The sequence below is a fragment of the Strix uralensis genome, chromosome 6 (assembly GCF_047716275.1).
Source record: "Strix uralensis isolate ZFMK-TIS-50842 chromosome 6, bStrUra1, whole genome shotgun sequence".
Lineage (NCBI taxonomy): Eukaryota > Metazoa > Chordata > Aves > Strigiformes > Strigidae > Strix > Strix uralensis.
Window position 1 is genome coordinate 604,513 of NC_133977.1, and position 18,898 is coordinate 623,410.

Genomic DNA, 18,898 nt, shown 5'->3' on the forward strand with positions numbered 1-18,898 from the left:
GGGCGAGCCGCCGCGCGCGGCGCGGGCTACGCTGGCTGGCCCGTTTCAAACAGGCCGCCGGGCGCGGCCCCGCCCAGCGGCGGGACACAGCCAATGGGGAGAGGGGGCGGCTGCCGCGCGGCGCTGAGCGGCGGCCGGAGCGGGCTCCGCCGCGCGGCCTCAGCCCCCTCAGCCGCCTCTCCCGTTGGAGGTGCTGGCGCAGAGGGGTTGCCCATCCAGCTGGATTATAAACTCCTGTGTAGAAATACTACCCTTTGCAGCACGCCTAGTCCGTCGTCTGCGTGTACATTGGGTCCTGGTTTTACAGCGTCGCAGCGCCCTGTTTCCATTGCAGCAAGCGGGCTGTGAGGAGTTACCTGCGGAATCCCTTCATCTAGGAAGTGTGGGTGCAGTGAGAGCTAACATCTGGAAATAATTGTCAGATAACAAGGAAGAAATAAGGTGCTCTTTTCTTAATATTGAAAATAATTAAACTTACAGTCAGCTACGAGACTTGGCAGCTTGTCTCTTGAAGCCATGAAATCATACTGGAAAACATGCTTTAATCAAATTTGCTACTTGCCCCAGTTCAGAGGTAACCTCTTGCAATAATACACTGGCTTTTTCTGCCTAAGAAACACAGAAATGCAAACGTTGTCATGATCTAACAACCCCTTTTCTATCCCTGGGCCTTTCCATGCATTTGGTCCTTAAGTTGGACTCCTCTGTATGGGCTTTTGCCCTAAATTCAGACATTGCATGGTCCAGGCCGTGAGCAGGACCCAGCTGCTCCTGAGGACTGTGTCTATGCTGTCAGTGTTTCCCATGCCTACTGTTGGGTTTAAGCCCAGAGGGCAACCGAGCCCCGTAAAGCTGTTTGCTTACTCCTTCCCCCTCAGGGATGGGGAAGAGAAAATAAACCAAAGGGCTCAGAATCGAGACAAGGACAGGGAGGGATGACTCAATTATGGTCATGGGTAAAAGAGAGACTCTGACTTGGGGAAGAAAAAGAACATTAGTTGAATTTGAACACAACCTTCATTAATTTTCCAATCAGAGTAGGACAGTGAGAAATGCAACCACATCTTAAAAACACCTTGCCCCCACCCCACCCTTCTTCCTGGGCTCAGCTTTGCTCCTGATTTCTCTCCCTCCTCCCCCGCAGAGGGGCAGGGGATGGGGGTTGCTGTCAGTTCATCACTTGTTGTTTCTGCTGCTCCTTTCTCCTCAGGGGAGGACTCCTCATGCTCTTCCCCAACTCCAGCATGGGGTCCTTCCCATGGGAGGCAGTTCTCCACGAACTTTCTCTGACATGAGTCCTGCCCACGGGCTGCAGCTCTTCCCAGACTGCTCCAGTGTGGGTCCCTGCCGCGGGGTGCAGCCCTCCCAGCAACTGACTGCTCCGGTGCAGGCTGCCCTCTCCGGGCACAGCCCCCTGCTCTGGCTGCAGGGTGGCATCTGCTCCACCAGTGACCTCCATGGGTGCAGGGGCACAGCCTGACCTTTCACCACTGGCTGCAAGGGTCTCTGCTCCTGCACTACCTCCCTCCTGCTTCTTCCTTTTCTTCCACTGACCTTGGTGTTTGCAGAGATGTCTCCCTCACAACTACTCCTCTCAGGTTCCCCTTCTTAAGTATCTTATCACAGAGGTGCAGGCACCATCACTAATTGGCTTGGCCTGGGCCAGCAGCAGGTCCAACTTGGAACTGGGGGAGCTTCGAACAGCTCCTCACAGGAACCCCCCCTTGTAGACCCTCCCCTGCTACCAAAACCCCACCACACACAAACCCAACACACTATGTCAACCAGCATCCAAAAAGTATCTGGGAAGAAACATGGACATGATCCTGTTCCCAGAGTAAACCCTTCTGTACCATTTTAGATGATTCTGTGATTCTGTACAAGCGATAGGACCAGAGGGAATGGCCTCAAGCTGTGCCAGGGCAGGGTCAGACTGGCTCTTAGGAAGTATTTCTTTGCAGAAGGGGTTGTTGGGCATTGGAATGGGCTGCCCAGGGCAGGGGGGGAGTCCCCATCCCTGGAGGGGTTGAAGAGTCGGGTTGACCCAGCGCTGAGGGATCTGGTGGAGTTGGGAACGGTCAGTGTGAGGTTCATGGTTGGACTGGAGGAGCTTCAAGGGCTTGTCCAACCTAGATGATGATTCTGGGATTCTGTACCCATGTCCTGGTCTCCCACATTATGTAAATATTTCAGGATAGACAACAAAAAGACTGGAGCAATGCCTGCTCAATGCTCCAAAGAGAAAGCTGAGGACACCAGGAGCAAGGCAGGGTTGGCGAGGCTTTCTCTACGCATCAGAAAGCCTGTCTGTGTCCAGAGCTGAGGTAGAGGTTAAGTTTTAAACTACTGCAGAGGTTGCTGGGGGACAGTGTGCCTTGGCTTTCCTTTTCTTCACAACCAATTTGTCTCTTCTAAGGAAGAGTGGAAGTTCCAGTGAGCAAACCATGCAGGAACATTAGACAGTGAGGACAGACTCCTGATGCTAATTCTGGTCACCTGCTTTGTCAGGTCTTGGCTGTTTTGAGGTCTTTCTCTGTTTATTTGGTCTTCCTGGTCGTACTGCCATGTCCTCTGACCCCATGGCCAGGATTCTGAGTTTGTCCCCAGTAAATGCTAAGAGATAAAGTCTGAATTATGAAATTTCTTAGTGCAAAAGCTTGTGTAATCTGAGAAGCAAAAGGAAACTGGTAAGCTCAGGATAAAGACGTTTCTTAAAAGAGGTAATATCATGGTATTTATAATGGCAATTTTGTTAGATATGTCACTTAAAAAATTGCTGCTTGGACTTCTTGCTCCAGCTAAAAATGTAAAATAAATAAGTCATGTTTGTTTGGGTTTAATGGATTTTGGTTTATTGGAAATTCTTTATTTAAAAAAAAAAAAAAAAACAAACCAACTCATGCATTATATTTTCTAATATTCCTGTCTGTTTGTTAAAACGTCAGGATTTCTAGTGCTAATCTAATTAAATTGACTCAAGTGGAAATATTTGAAGAGAGACCTGTCTCAGCAGCACATCAGCCAGCACCAGCAACTCCATTTGGGTCACCCCCAAATCGTCCCGCTGGCAGCTGGGCTCAGGTTCTGCACTATTCGTGCAGCTTTGCAGTGGGGGAGCTGAAGCCAACCAGACAGGGTGGCAGAGCCACCGCCGCTGTTTCCACTGGGGCCAATCCTACCTGACATAGCCATAAAAGCAGTAGAGATCATTTATAGGTCGACTAAATTAGCAGTAGTGCTGATAATGCTGCACCAAGATCAGGCTGGTAACAAAACTTTACTGAGAGCTCTGCGTGCTGCTGCAACACATCTGCAAATAAATGAGCAGTGTTTGCAGAGACTAGTGGTTTGCCACTGTCGTGTAGGAAGACAATAATCATAAGTATAGTATATGATTAGTACAGTGTACTTAATCATAAGGAAGAAGATTTAATCGTAAGTATAATTTGGTTCAAACAGGGATCAATGTTTTCAGAAATAACAGTAAAAATCAACATTGCACGTTGTTATATGAAAGTGGCATGAAATCACTCTTAATTGTAAAATATGTTTTATTCATATGTTTAGCTTCAAATGCAGATAGGACTTTTTACAATACCTGTAACCACCAAGCAGCCTAACAAGAGCTCTCTACTGTTAATTTGCAACATTACAATTGGCAAAAGTACGCAACTGATGGGAAGGAAATTGTATGTACTTCTCTGTTGGTGATTTGTGTATGCGTGTGTTTCTTTTTTTATTCTTTTAACTCTCTTTTAGTAAATTTTAAAACAAGCTGAAATGATAAAGACTCCTACCTGGGGAACCAAAGCGTGAAAGTTTATTGTCTCCAGATATTTCCAGGTGTGTCAGTTTGTTTGGTTCTTTTTATATTGTGTTTTAGAAATCATAGTAATTAAAATTAAAGGCATAAAGTATCAAAATCAATAAAAGACATCATAGAAATGTAGTACTGGTATGGACCTTACCAGGTTATCTAATCCATTCTTGTATCTGAGGAGTGGTCTAATAGTCCTACAGTGTACAAACTTACATTCTGTAAATGTACCGTATTTATCTTTTTTTCCTGGACTTTCTTAAACCATGATGTCTAAAATTAGGCATTAGTATTCAAACTCTGACTTCAGTGCTGCTAAATAGAGCAGAATAATTATCTCCTGTGGGGTGCAAATAACACTCCTGATAATCCTTTGCAGAATTAAGTATGTCTGGTTTGGCTCTTTGCATCACCCTGTTCATGTGTGATCCCCAGTTTGTGATTCAATGTAACTATAGATCCCTTTCAGCAGCATCCTTCGTGTCTGGCTGGCACATTTCTGGCAAGTCATTAATTAGCAGGTTGTAAGGTGTGCCTAGAGTAGGGATCCCACTGTGACCGGGACATCCATAAGTGTGGAAAAAGAAAGATCCCTTAGCAGATTTGCTGGAAAGCATTTTTTACCTAGTGTTGGATTTTCTCTGGGGTACCTGTCACATCAAGCAGAAGTTTCTCTCTCTTCCTTTCCTCTACAGTCAACTCAGTTCCTTAACACTGCCACTGTATTTTTAATGGAATACTTATACGTGGTTCTTTTTGTCAACCTTTCTTGTAACCCTCTATTCCTATTGCAATGAAGGCTCTAGAAATTTAACGTCTAGGGGGCACTGTATTAAACCAGTTGATGGTAAAACATCAGCTCAATATTCATCAGCAGTCAGGAAGTCTACTGCAGCATCACTAATGACTAATAGCAGGCTTGTGGCTGTTGCAGTTGTCTGGAGATGCCAACACAGCTTGCTTTGATACATCCCTGCCCAAATACTGCCCACAACCCCAGTCACCCCATCACGGAAGGGTTTATGAACTAGGAAGGTGCAGAGATAAGCAACTAGGATGAACATGAGACTGTACAAGCAGACGTACAGCCATGGTGTGATCAAAGGTGCAGCTGATGCAGCACCTTCTGAGAGTGGCCAGTAGAGGTGGGTTCTTTCATTACACCTTCCCAGCTGAGTTATGAGATCCATGAGTAAGGAAAATCTGCTATTTGAGGGCAATTAAATAGATTCTCTTGCTTAGAAAGGGAGACACCCAAATAGGAATGTGATACCTAAATGATTCTAAGTTGTGAATGGGATGGAAAAAGTGCATAGAGAACAGTCATATAAATTTCACACAACAAATGAGATTTCCAATAAAATTTTCAGGAATCTACATTCAAACCAGGCTAAATGTAATCATTTTTTTGCCTAATACTTAAGTAAACTATGCTTACACAGTTTACTTGCATAACTAGGCTTATGTTTAAGTTTAAGATAACTGGGAAACTCCTTGTCAAAGGTTATTGCAGCTGCCCAAAGGATGAAGGGATCAAAGATATTAGAGATAACGGGAGAAAAAGCTATTGGGGCTTTAAAGTACAAAAATGTACACAGAGCTGCTTCTCAGGAAAACTGCTGGCAGGTGAGAAGGTTTTCTGTCCCACCATGTCACTCGCAGCATTCACAAATGAGCCCTGCCAAAGAAAGCTGAGCCCCAGCTCTGACGCGGCACAGCTATTTTTGGGATCCCCACGTCTCAGTTTCTATAACCTCTCCAGCGACTACCAGCCTGTGTATTTTTAAGGACAGATTGCGCCCACATGCTGTGTGGGTCACAGCTGGAGAAGGTGATCCATGCTGTTCCCACACAGCTCCCTACAAGCATCAGTTGCTCCAGCTGCTAGCAGTGGCTCAGCTGTGGCTTTGCTAGGGCCTTCAAATAAGGAAGGGGTTGTAACTTTGCTCTCTGAGGAGCAGAATCAGGCTTAAAATATGATACTGAGAATGAGTAGCTACTACCTGGCTTCTTTCTCATGCCTTGGTGCTGATTTTATGGATGTCACTGATGAATGTTGTCTTGTTTTTTATGCTGGTAGGGCTTTGCTGGAAGGGGGAGACACCCTACATGTTGCTTGGGAGATGGGAAGCAAAAGGATGTTATACCATAGCCTCTTTACTCTTTTACTCATCCACAGATGAGTTCCAGCTATGCTCTTTAACTTTTTGAGTTTTTAGTTACTATCTAGTGATGAAAACTCATATGAAGGGCTATGTCAAAAGTGTATGAGCCCCTTACAGTGGGATAAATATTGCAATCAGCAAAATCGTAATCGGACCCCTAGCATTGGGCTTGTGTTAAAGAACCTTTGGCTTTTATTTATTTTGTTCTTGTCCTCTAATATGCTGGGCATTTGTTTTACAAAAGGAACTGGACCTTCTACACCTGGAGATTAAATTGTTTATATTGTGGCTTGACACTACAAACTTAGCAACCAGGTTCCAGGAACAAAACTCTGAGCTATTTAGAAGGCACTAACAATACAGAGGGCCAGGCTTAGTGTCGCTGCCAGGGGAGGGCTAGCAACCATTACGAACAGATTAATATTCACCCTGAGTCACCCTTCTGTGACTATCACAGCCTGCAGCATGAAAATGCGTTGAGAGAAATGGCAGGAAAAGCTGTGTCTGTGACATCGTGGTGAACATCGATACTCATTTTTACTTGGGAGAGAAATGAAGCTTTTATCTTCATGCCTCAATTCCTCGCAATCTTTTTTTTTTTTTTTCCTTAATGAAATTATTCTTCTATGAAGATTGTGGAGGGGAAAAAATGGCCACTGAAAACCTATCTGTCTTTGTTTAGCTTTTTAACCTATTTTTGCCTGCCCACTCTTCCAAGGCTATAATGACAGATCCTTTAGTGGTGGATCACCTGACACAACTGAAACTCAAACTCCTAGAAAAGGTAAGGGAGTAATTCTGCAGTGGTCACCTTTGTTCTGCTTTTTGCTCTTGCATGTTTAGGCATTAACATTGTATTTTAAATAATTATATTTCTACTGAGGTACAAAGAGAATCTGCAGTCAATTGAGAACCTCTTTCTTCATGCAGGCAGAGACAGACCAATGTGCAGTGGTGCTACAGTCACTATCACTTCCTTAAATAACATTGAACAAGTTTACATGGACCTACAGAAAAGAAAAATAGAGTTAAAGTGACTTTGAACTTATGGGATGTCTTATGGGAGATGTCACGAGTTATCTCAAAACCTGTTTGAGTTGTGACGGGAAAGGTTTAGGAGTAAATTTGGGGTAAATAGGACCTCGGATTGTTTTAAGGCAATTTCATGTCTTCTTTTTTGTTTACTTTTACATAAGATATGTTGCCTAGTGAAACATGGGCAGTCCTTCACTGGAAGCACACAAGGTGCTGCACAGAATCCCAGTAGCTCTTTGCTTTGACTCCACACACTAATGCACCCAAGGTTCTTGACTCAGCCCTGTTGCTCCACCCTCAGCACACCTGACATCCATTTAGTGTGGATCTTCTGCTTCAGTGTCCTCTAGAAGCCACTTAAAGAGTTTTCTGTAAGGACAAACAATTTGCCTGGGAACAGGAACACTGGAGGTGGCATCTAACCTTTCTCTACAGTGGACTTTTGTTCTTAGATGCAGCAGCCATTTGAGGGCAAAGCTTTCACCAGTGTGAAGACATACAGAACCAAGAAAGAAGCCTGTGCATGAGCGAAAGGTCTCTAATTTCTGAGTATCAGGGAGCATCAAGGGGCAAGTGCTCCCTAAGGAGGAAGGAGTTGAGCACAATAACACAGCCAGAAGGGCAGGGGCCTGGCTGTCCAGCCCCCAAGCAACGCAAGCAGAGCAGAGCCAGAGAAGGTGTCCAGGTTCAACCAAAAGTCCAGATCTATCAGGCAAACTTATGGTGATGGAGCAGGTCCAAGGCCAACCTGAGAAGTGTCTGCAGGTTGGGTATCGGGGTTAAATGGATCCATGGCCAGTCACAGGCACAGCTGTGGTTGAACTGCAGACTAGTACTCATCCAGTATCAGTTATAAACTGAAGACCTAGAGCTAAGATTAAAGGGGATCCTGGACACATGAGCAGCAGGTGTGGATGGTAGCCTCAGGTGGGGGTAGTCAGGGCCATTTAGGCCTATTAGTGCACCAAATACCCAGAACTGTACAGCATCAAGTTCTTCATATGATCCAGCTTTTTGCCCTACAAAATAAATGGTATACAAGACTCCTGATTCACCATGCTATCAATTTCCAGGTCTGGGATAGCCTGACCAGTTGGAAGCATGACTGTTTTGTTACCATAGATTTGTAGTGAGACATTTCATACTTCTATGAATACTTCTTGTATCCCTCACTAGCTGTGTTTCAGCAGCTAAGAAGCACTGCTTGTCTACACTTCTGCTTCATTTCCTCCATCCCAAACCTATGCCTGTAATTGTTGGAAATTGTTGTGATCTTTGCTGCCTGACTCATAACCAGTTCTTGTTGTGGTTCTACCAACAGAGACTACAAAATGAACAGGAGAACTTAGAGAAGATGGAGTCACTTCTCCCAACTGCAAGTAAAAGAGAAGCATTTGTTCTAATTATGGACATGATATACAAAGGGCTTAGTGATGTTCTCAGGCATGAGTTCCTCAGCAGGTCACACCAGATGATCACATCTCCTCCCTAAAAGCTGGAAGGGGCCTCTGTGTGCTCAGTAGTTGGGCATTTGGGTAGTCAGGACTTGCTCTGTCTTGGCTTCTGTGACAGGGACATTGTCTGGAGAGCAGGAGGGAGACTGAACTTGAGTCAGTGCTGCCCTAGCTCAGCCTGCAGATCTAAATCTATATGCAGCCCTGGGAGTAGCAAGAACGCAAGGTCCAGTGAAGCTTGTGCAGTAATGTCAGTCTGTATACTAGTCTCAGTCCTAACCAAGTTGGTGAATCTTAGCAGCCTTGATGCAAGGAGAACGGGCTTGCTATACTGCACAGCTATCTAAATTTTATCTTTTGAACTATCTAAATTTTATCTTTTTGAATTTCTTCAACTTTTTTTTTTATAAAGGGAAATGATCTGCCAGCTGAGCACTAACATAAGAATGACCTCCTGCCCAGCTGTTCTCTGCAGCCTCTCAGCTGCAGATGCTGGTTCAGCTGCAACAAACTACTGGTGATCCGATTTGTCCTAGCTCCTATAGCTAGGAGTGAGCCCCTGTTGCAGTCCAGCTGGATGCTTGGCTCTGGTGATCCTGAAAAGGAGTCGTTAGGATGGCTGCATGTCTCTGAGGGATCCAGGCAGGAGAAATACTCCACTACCAATGCTGCTTTGCACCTTTGAAGCTGACCAGTGCAGCCTTGTGCAGACCAGAACATGGTTTCCAGTGTAAGAAAATGTGACTCAGCTTATGAAACAAATCGTTATACTGAAAGAGTTGGTCTTGAGGACTGTGTTGATAAGAGCTGGGGAACCATTTTACCAGGAAACCACGCATGTGCGATTACATCCTGACTTTGGTTTGGGCAGAAAGGTCAGGAATTCCAGCATGCTTATGAAACTTCCAAAGTTTAGACAGTTTGCTATAAAAGCTAGTGAACCAGCTAAAAGTTGATAAATAAGGGAGTTGACAATAACTTGTGTCTTTATCAAACCCTTTCAAAGACTGCTGTGATATTTCACATAGAAGTAGCGTGTTCCCTTCAACAATACTCCCATGGAAGCTACGCATGCTATGTGCAATGCATTAATTTCTTTGCATGGCACATGCACTGTTTATAACTATATTATCTATGGATTAAAGACTACCAGTAGAAGATCAGTAATATTTCTGGATTGTACTCTGGGCTCATATCCATTGAGCTGATGCACAAATAGTTGGAAACTCAATGCTGTAGCCAAAAATTAAAAACCCGTTTAACAACTTACAGTTTCAAAATACAAAGTTATGCTTTTCAGAGCACATGTCAGACATGCCTCCAAAGTATCTGAAAGCGTTCTTTCTTATTTTCATTTCAAGCGGGTTCAAAATCAGCTGTATGTGGGAAGAACTGAAAAGGAAGTTGATTCAGAACAAAAAGGAAACAGAAAAGTTGACTTTCAAAACTGGGTTTGTTTTGATACGTCACAAAAACTTTCTTTACTATTTGCACAATCATCCTCTGCACGTACAGAGTATAGGTAGAAAATTTCAGGCTGAAATGAGTTTCTAAGCCAGGAGGTTAAAAGGGGACTTTCAGAGCAATCTGAAAAGTTTATTTTCAGAGAAGGTGCATTGCCTTTGTAGAGCTGCTGAACAGCTGTGTCTGCGTGTGGCACAAAGTCATTATCCATTCGTGGATTTGACAAGAAAAGTAGCCTAAAGCCTTTTGTGGAAGAAGTCAAGCTATCTTATAACACATTTTCCAGCATTAATCTCATAATGTAGGTGCTATAATAGCTCTGCCTTTGTGATCCTTTGAGAAGATAAGGGGCTTTTCTTCCTTCAGGGAACAGACGTGAGGATATGCTCCAAAGTGCCCTAAGGAGAAGGAAAGATCTCCTGAAGGAGCTTAGGGTAAGAGCCCTCTCTGTGGACAGAAGCAACAGAAAGGGTCAGGTTATCTGCACATCTGCTGCCTTTGTGGATTCGGTTTTTTCTTGTCCTTTAGTTCTTAGGCTGGGCAGTATTCAGTCTTCTGCTGGTCCAGAGTATAGAGGCTGGGCCAGCTAATGAGGGAGAGGGGCCAGAGAGCAATGTCCACCCTCACTACAGCTAATGAAGCTTGCACCCACTTCAGTTAGTTGGTGGGTTGATTCTGTTTGTCCTGAACTGCTGTATTATAAACTCTCTGGAGTACTGCCAAAAAGCAAATAAGGGTCTTTTAATGCCCCCAAAACAGGGACAATAGTAACTGTTATTTATTCCTAGTTTATGGAGGGTCCCAACCATTAATGAAACATTTTCCCAAACTTTTGGCAGTTTGTTCTTCACTTTATTTTACATTCCTTTTTTGCTTGCACTGAAAACTGTGTGGCTTTGAGATATGTGGGAAGAAAAACTTTCTTTATACTTGTGTGAGCACTGGTTGAGTGCTTCCCTTCGTGCCACGGCCACTTGTGGTCTGCCTGTCAGACGTGGCAGTGCTGGGCGTTTCTGCAGCGGTGTTTTGGTGAGTGAGGCTGCGCCCTGCTGTGGGCTCCCAGGGGCTAATCCCATTTATTCCAGAGAGCATAACAATACTGTCTGCCTTCCTGTCACTAGGGTTTCTTTAAGAAGATACTTGATTTTACAGGAGCAGCACCTTCTGGAAGAGCTTTCACAGCCGCGTGCACCAGCTGAAGGACAGTGTCTTAACCACAGAGCTGGCCTCCCTCATGTCTACCAGATACCTTTTCCAGCTCCCCGAGCAGAGCCACCAAGGATTATCCAGCAGACGGTAAGGATCCTCTCCCCTTGGAAACACGGCTAGTGCTGTGCCAGTCTGAGACAATAACCACAGGTGGAGGGACTTGGGGGCTGTATGGAAACACTCATCCCACTGAAAGGGACAATATGCCTCTTGCTGTGGTATGGGACTTACTGCCCTATGCAAAATCTAAGGGAAATCATCTTACAAATAAGGCACAAAATTAACAGTGTGAATGGTTTACCATAGGAACATGGTAGCAAGAGGAATGGGAGAAGTGCCCACGCTCTGACCCAGCCATTCAGCCAGTTTCCAATGCACATCACTGTCTGCTCATACAGCCCACAACTTCAACAGCTTCTCCACGAGGATCTCATGGGAGACCATGTCCAAAGACTCACTGAAGTCCAGGCAGATGATACCCACTGCTCTGCCCTCTCAAAGAGGAGGGAGCTGGCCAAAACCAACCCTGACTTTCCAATTTTCCTTTCTTTTCAGATGCCGCCTCAGCCTGCCACCATCATCCAGCAGTTACCTCAGGCACCCCCCCTGATCACGCAGATCCCTCCTGCCCAGCCTTTTGCAGCCCCCCACTCGGGAAGCATTAAAGAAGGTAATGTACCCTCCATCTAGCAGCCAGCTCCTATCACCAGGCCTGGAGAGGGCAGGCAGGCTGCCATGGCAAGTAGAAGGGGGCACGGGACAGCATCCAAGCTAGTTAGTGACGTGTTGTTTCACGACTGGGATGCTGCTGGAGCTGTGGGAATTGCACTCCATAAGTGGACTAGATACCGTTTCTGAGAGGCTTTCAGACAAATTCTTATTACTATAACTAAAGAAAAAGGGACTACAAACTCAGCAAAGCCAGATTAAGCTGCCAGGGAAACTTGGGAAAGCAAATCAGCTCAATCCAAGGCACTGAATAATATTAATGAGGTTAAACTCATGCACACAGATGTTTCCAAAATTAACAAACAGGCTTCTAAAATCTGGTTTTATTCATTTGTTCCCTGTTAACCTGCTGTTCAAACTCCTCAGAACAATACAGGCTTTTATTATGCCCTGAGTTTGGAAACAAGACAGAACAGCTGAAAGTGCTGTTCCAAATATAGTGCAATGGCAATAAAAAGCATTTGTTTCTAAACATAGGTGGATGCTATTGTGAAATAATACATGAACAAATCCCTAGGATGACTTCCCTGGCTCAACCTTCAGCCAAAGTTTTCTTCATCCCATAGAGAAATCCTCAGTCATGAAATTGCAATATTTCTCAGCTTCATTCTTCTTCATCTAAGTGCCTGAATTTTTGAATCAGGGTTTATTTTCATAAACAAACTAGTCCCAATTCATGCATGACTTTTCTGAAGCTGATGCATGTAAATTATTTTTGATATGACCAGTTAAAAAAAAAAAAAAAAAAGGAGAGTTGCCTTGATATTTTTTTTCTTCTTTTTTTTCCCCTCTCCCTCCTTCCTTCCTCCCTCCCCCAACCAAATTAGCTCCACTGCACAGGTCCTTTGTGATTAGGACCCAGAGATCTTGGTAAGCAGATTTGATGCACATGCAGTAGACTCTCAAGGTGGCACTGCAATATCATGTAAAGTTTAGGAAACCTCTCACATGGAAAGCAATGATCTTGAGCCAAAGCAATGGAGAGCACTGTAAGGAGCAGGTCCATGCTGGAGGAAGCAAGAGAGCTCTAGTGCTCAGCCCTTCTCCAGCACAGCCAGAGGGGTGGGCTTGTAGGGAAACTAACAGACAGAAGATGCTCAACAGCAGCTTTCTTGCAGAAGAGAGGAAAAACAGGAAACCTGGTATGAATATTCTTATTCATAGACATTAATTTTGCACTGCCTGGGCAAATAATGCTAATATTCTTCATGTGTCCCTTTCAGCTGCTTTGTCTTGGTTGCAGTGACCGGGCTGTGTGCTGAAGGACACTTCTTGCTGAGATGCCTCTGCTGCTTGTCAGTTGCTGATAAGACTCTTACTTTCTTCCTTGGGGTGACCTCTTCCCAGATATGGTAGAGATGATGCTGATGCAGAATGCTCAGATGCACCAGATCATCATGCAGAACATGATGCTGAAGGCTTTGCCACCGATGGCGTTCACACAGCCTGCTGGAGGCAGCTCTCCCCTGCTTCAGCATGCACAGCAGGTAATGACACTGGAGTGGGAAGGGCACCCTTGCTCGCACGAGGCAATGGTTGATCTCCTGGGTAGGGTGCAGGGCTTGGACAAAACATACAGAAAGTCGGGGATGTTTAACAGCATCTTCAAACTCACTGCACCAGGGAAGTGTTACTGAGCAGAGCACAGCCTGCCTCTTTACCATTATGAGCACTGTGACAGGACCCAATGGAAGAATTGTCTCCTCCACAAGTGCAAACTAGATTCAGTCTAGCTCTGAAAATTATCTGGCCTGTACAGTTGAACCACTAACAGACTATGCATGGAAGACATCTACAGGGGGCACCTGCTGCTGCAGGTCCACTTGCTGCAAACAGCAGGGCAATATTTGTGTTACAAATCCTGTAATTGGTAAAATTTGACTGGGCAGTTTCAAATGTGCTAGAAGAACAAATTTTGCGACTGTACTTGGAGGCCCACTGCTCTAGTTCCTGTCTCACTGAAAATCAATGGCTACTGAGCTCTGAAAGGACAGATCTTAAAGATATTTTGGTGTGTAGATCCCTATAGGGCTTTTTCCAAAACGTGTCCAGTGCCTGATAAGAGGTAAGTCATTTTGAATGTATCCTTAGATACCCAATTCCTAAGCTATTTTTAACAAAGTGATATAGCTCCTTAACATCCCTAAGTGCTTTGGAAAAATGCATTTCTAATCTCTACTCTGTAGCTTACTTATTACCTAAGAAGCAAGGACATTTGATCTCTAGGGAGGAGGGGATGTCCCAGTGTTGCAAAAACTCCCCTGGTACTTTTCCTACCCTTCCATTTTCGGGTTATGTCTTTTGCCAGTGCTGTAAGAAAGATTTGTTTTCTTTTTCTCAGATGTTAAGGTTGTCTAGTGCTGAGAAAGTAACGCCCACACTTCTGCAGTCCTTGCCCAGCTCACTCGCACCTTTCCTACGTGCTATTTGCAGAAGCAACAGACAGCTTAAAAGGCCCCGAGCCCCGGGTCTAGAGGAGCGGTAGGAAACGCCATCCTCCTCCATCACCCATCCCATGGCCTGGGTGGAGCAGACGGGTTTTTGCACCTGTTGGGACCAAATGTCTTCCCTGAACAGAAGCCCCCAGCAGCAGCTGCTAGCTCTCGTGTTTCGGGGTGCTGACGTCCCAGGAGGCCACCCGCAGTGCAGAGGGGCTCACTGGCTCCGTCAGCCATGGTCCCAGGGCAGACTTGCTGTGGAAATGGCAGGCAGTGCCAACGCTTCCTCGTGTCAGAGCTGTACCGAGCGCTGCCTCAGATGAAAGTCCTTTTCTATTTTCCTTAAACTTTGCAGTTTCTGGTTTTCAATACTCCTTCCCCCTTGCTGGGGGGGAGATGTCTGGGGCAGACGGTGGTGCTGGGAGAGCCAGCAGACTCATCTGCAGCCTTCTGTGGAGGACCCCTTCCAGGAGGAAGAGCATGTGTTGCCCCTGTCCCCACCTTCCTCCCCAGGCCATCCTGTCACCCCGTGTTTCCCTGGCATAGACTGGTGGAATAAACTGGGTGGGAGTGGGGTCTGAGTGCCTCTGAATATCAGGTGAAATCTGAAATCACCAAGTATTTGCTGGACCTTCTATGTTGGAGCCTGCAAAACCCATTTCCAGATGCATGCTGAAGGACTTCCTTTACCAAGCAGTGGCCACGTGGGAACGCAACCCCTCAGCCAGGGACCCTTCCTGTGGGGGCACAGGTTTCACAAATCACCCTTTGTCTCTCTCCAACAAGGACCTGCAGTTTGCTGCTCCCCTGGCTCTGAAAGCAAACAGGCCCAGGCCATCTGCAGTGCACCACCACCACCACTACCCTCCCGCAGGGGTACTCCCAGTGCCCCATGGGGGCTTCCCGGCCACATCCACAGTGCATCACTGGACCGGCAGCACGCTCCCTGTCCAGCCTCTGTAAGTAAACAGGTAGCCATGGCGTCAACTTTAGCCCTTCCTTCCTGCATGGGTTGGGTAGCACAGTAGACCAGATGATCCCATGCCTTTGTGGTTCTTCACTAAGGCCAGTTCTGTCTGGGCTCTTCACTAAGGCCATATTGTCTTTAACACAGCAATGGGATTGAGGTGGGTTAAGTGATGATTTGATACACTCAATCTTATAATTTGAGTAATTAACGCTTGCTTACCGTGGAATAAATGAGATTCAGACAAGGTCTACAGATGATACCAAGCTGTGTCCCTGCCACAACAGAGCCACCCAGCAATGCTACATGGCTCTGCTCTGCAGCAGCTGTTACCCTGGGTTTTGGGTCTCCCTGTGAACCCAGCAGACACCCGATAAATAAGGGCTGCACATGTTTGACATTCAGCCTGAGGTTCCCAGTAGGATTTATATTCTTGAGACACTGCTGAGACATTTGCTAATCAGAAATTCCTGGAAAAAAACCCACCACCACTCGCTAAGAAAAATGGTACAAAAGGAGGGGAGTACTCAGAATTAAAGCTGAGCCTTTGCGATAAGCCTGTGCTTGCAGCTGGGATGTTCTTTCAAGTGCAGAAATGGATGGACTTGACCCCAGGCTGTCCCCAGGTCTGTAGAGCCCTTGAGCCCTTCACAGAGCTCAGCAGCTGGCTTCTCCAGGGGCTCACTTGCCTGGGCCTTCCCTGCTATCTCTGAACTTGTCCTGGTCGGTTTTCTAGGTGTGAGCAGAACTCAGCCAGGACTAGTGTTCAAACTAGCCAGCTCATGTGAATGCCAGTGGCAGGAGGGGCCTTGGGCAAGGATCTGAGCCGAGAGAGAGGAGTGGTCTTGCCGAGTACGTCAGGAGGGCATAGCAAGAACGCAGGCATGGAAGCAGTGGTGCTAGAAAGTTCCTACATGCTAAGGCTGGTGAAGAAGTGCACATTGCTAGAGTGTGGTGGGATGACTGGGGACTTTGGCATGGGGACTCACTGTTGCTTCAGTGAGAACACACCTTTTATTTCTGTGCTATGGCTCTTTCAAAGCCTTGGTGAACAGAAGGACAAGATGGAGGCAGCTGCATCCTCAGGCATGGGTGGCTTGCTGGCAGGGGTATCCCTATGGCCCTCTTCAGCTTGGAATTTGAATTCCTGAACAGATTATTTACACAATGGGATTATAAAGGATAAACATTTCTAACCCTTTCACTTTTACAGGGGTTTGTAATCTGAACCAGTAAAGATCTCTTGGCTCCTTCCAGAATTGGTGCAATTAGCAGTTTGCAGAAATCAGCAAAGATCTTGTCATGGCTTTTAAGCTGTCTTCTTCTTCAGTTACCTTCCACCATGAATCATGAGATCAACACATCTACACTGTCCTTTTGCAGCTGCAGCAGGCATGCACTTTTGGCTACCAAACACATGTTGTGCTACCAAACACAACAAAGCCATTTTTCTTGTTGCAGGTGGCCCACATACTGACAGTACGTGCTCCTCTACAAGTGGATCATAGCATTGCTGAGGTCAACCTGTATTTGAACAGTTCCTAAATAATCTGTCTGATTGACAGTCTAATATCTGTAAGACTGCACATTTTCAGTACAAGAAGCGAGTGGGAGAAAGACTGCAGATGTTCAGAACAAATGTACCATGCTCCTGTAGCCTCACCCGTTTCTGCTAATTCAGTTGTTTCCTCTCATCTTCCAAGATCAGACCAGCCACAAGTAATCACCACTTTTTTTTGCTGTCTCTTCAAAGAATCAAGAAAACTCCTCCCAGACTGTCTTGCAGGCCTGGCAGCCCACAGCAGCCCCTGGGCATGAAATAATCTTAACACCAGTGTTATCTGAGCCCTTGCAAATGAATATGATCCAGCCCCAAGTCTGAGAGTCCCCTTCATGTGCAAATTGAGGAAATGCCCTTTGGAAAGGTGCATGCTGCTGTCTTTGGGAGGATGCAAGCTAACCCAGGATGCCTGAATGAGGGTTTAGTTGCCAAACCTCATCAGCTTGAAGTGTTCCTCCCTCAGCGTTTTTGGTTTTACTCCCTCACAGATATACTTGGCCTAAAGTAATTACCTATCCAGGGAACTAAAGATGAGCAGGAGTGACCTGTATAGCAGAGAAAAATCCAGGCATTGGATTTTCCTGAATACCAGCACTCAACCCTACCTGTGTAAGCTGCCTTTATGCACTATTTGAATAAATAATTCTCAGAGGAGAAGAACAGAAAGCAATCTGCTCCTGCAGTCATTGGGTCTGAACGCTGAAGGGCAATGCCTACCCCCAGCTAACCACAGTCCACGTTTTCTGCCCCAGGAGGGCTCTGACTCTCAGCTACCCAAGGTTTTTTTTGTCAAAGAGCTATTGGAAGGTGATTTAAGCAGCCTGGAATTGTGTATATTTGCTTCATTATTTCTCAACCTTTCCCTCATACAATCAGGGTTTAAGACTTGATTTTTAAAAAAATAATAAAGTCCTGAGGTTTTTCCTTGGATATTGGCATGTCTTTTTCTTCAGCAACACTTTTTCCTTTCTTTACTTTTCCCACTAATTTTCAGAGGGCAGGCTTTAAACTGAGCCCATGCTATCCTGTTCTTTTTGTTTTCATTTAGGACTCCTCAGAAGCTTCGCTCAGAGTTTTAATCAAGCAATACTTTTTCATGCTCTCAGAGCCTGGTTGTGTTTAACACAGAAAGATAAACAATGAATTAGTAGCACTTTCTCAGTGACTTCCCACTTTCTCCTGTCTTTAAAGTGGAGAACATCTTTATGTTGGTTTTGCCTGGTGCAGTTTGTGAGTGAATCTGATGAAGATAACCCAGGGACTTACATTTTGTTTGGAATGGTTACCCAGAAGAAAAGATATTGCACTGGGCATAGATAGCCCCCGAGAGGGAAATTTTAGTCTGGTTTGCCAAGAACTAAGTTCTCAAAATATAGTCTGGTTTGTCAGTAACTAAGGAGATAGGTTGGGCAGCAAGAAGCTGATGTGTATCATCTTAAAACTTTCAGTCTGTGGCCCATTTAGTGTACCACACAGCACTGCTCACCGACGGGTCGGGTGCTCCCCTGCGTGTCCGTGCCTCCTGCCCCTGGAGCAGGTACACGGACCGTGGCTGAGGCTGCTTGTGCAAGAAAGCAGTGTTACAGGACCGACTTTAGTTACACAGCTGTATGCTGTGTTATCCGCAGGAGTCCGTGAATTAATTGGTGTACCTTAAAGTGCTGCTATCAAATTGATAAGCCAGGGTGGTGGAGTAATCTGTAAAGCCTATCGGACAAGTATGCAAATGATGCTGTGGGTGATATTTCCAAATAATAACTGTCACTGCTGGAAGCTAATTGTGTGCTGTCTGTTCTCTGAAAACAATTCATGAATAATTTATTTACTGTGTAAAACTTACCTTGCTCTTTGCACTCTCTGCTCTGTTTTCTTTGCTCTGTGTGTGTGAGTCAACCAGATAGTGTGGGTCAAGTCACTGCTGTGTAGATCAGAGAAACCCAACAAGAGAGTCTTCAGCCGTGACTCATTCGGACGCAGTGCCAGGGCCCACGGGCACTAACGGCCTTTAACAACCCCTGCCCTCACCAAGGCCACCAGTCCCATTTAAGCTTGAGCCTGG

The 18,898-nt window shown here is 45.6% G+C and overlaps 1 protein-coding gene across 3 annotated transcripts; it reads left to right on the forward strand.

Moving 5' to 3' along the window:
• Positions 1–398: 398 nt before the first annotated feature.
• Positions 399–17,769, forward strand: C6H21orf58 (chromosome 6 C21orf58 homolog). 3 transcript variants are annotated; one of them, XM_074872230.1, is made up of 10 exons: positions 399–441; positions 3,760–3,843; positions 6,701–6,766; positions 8,339–8,396; positions 10,302–10,369; positions 11,088–11,231; positions 11,700–11,814; positions 13,221–13,360; positions 15,098–15,270; positions 16,740–17,769. In XM_074872230.1, the coding sequence occupies exons 3-10, from the start codon at positions 6,707–6,709 to the stop codon at positions 16,753–16,755; spliced, it is 774 nt and encodes a 257-aa protein (XP_074728331.1). In that variant the 5' UTR covers positions 399–441; positions 3,760–3,843; positions 6,701–6,706; the 3' UTR covers positions 16,756–17,769. The 3 variants fall into 3 exon arrangements, with proteins under 3 accessions (XP_074728331.1, XP_074728333.1, XP_074728330.1); XM_074872232.1 differs by lacking the exons at positions 399–441; positions 3,760–3,843 and having other exon boundaries at positions 6,424–6,766; positions 16,492–17,769; XM_074872229.1 differs by lacking the exons at positions 399–441; positions 3,760–3,843 and having other exon boundaries at positions 6,424–6,766.
• The last annotated feature ends 1,129 nt before the right edge of the window (positions 17,770–18,898 follow it).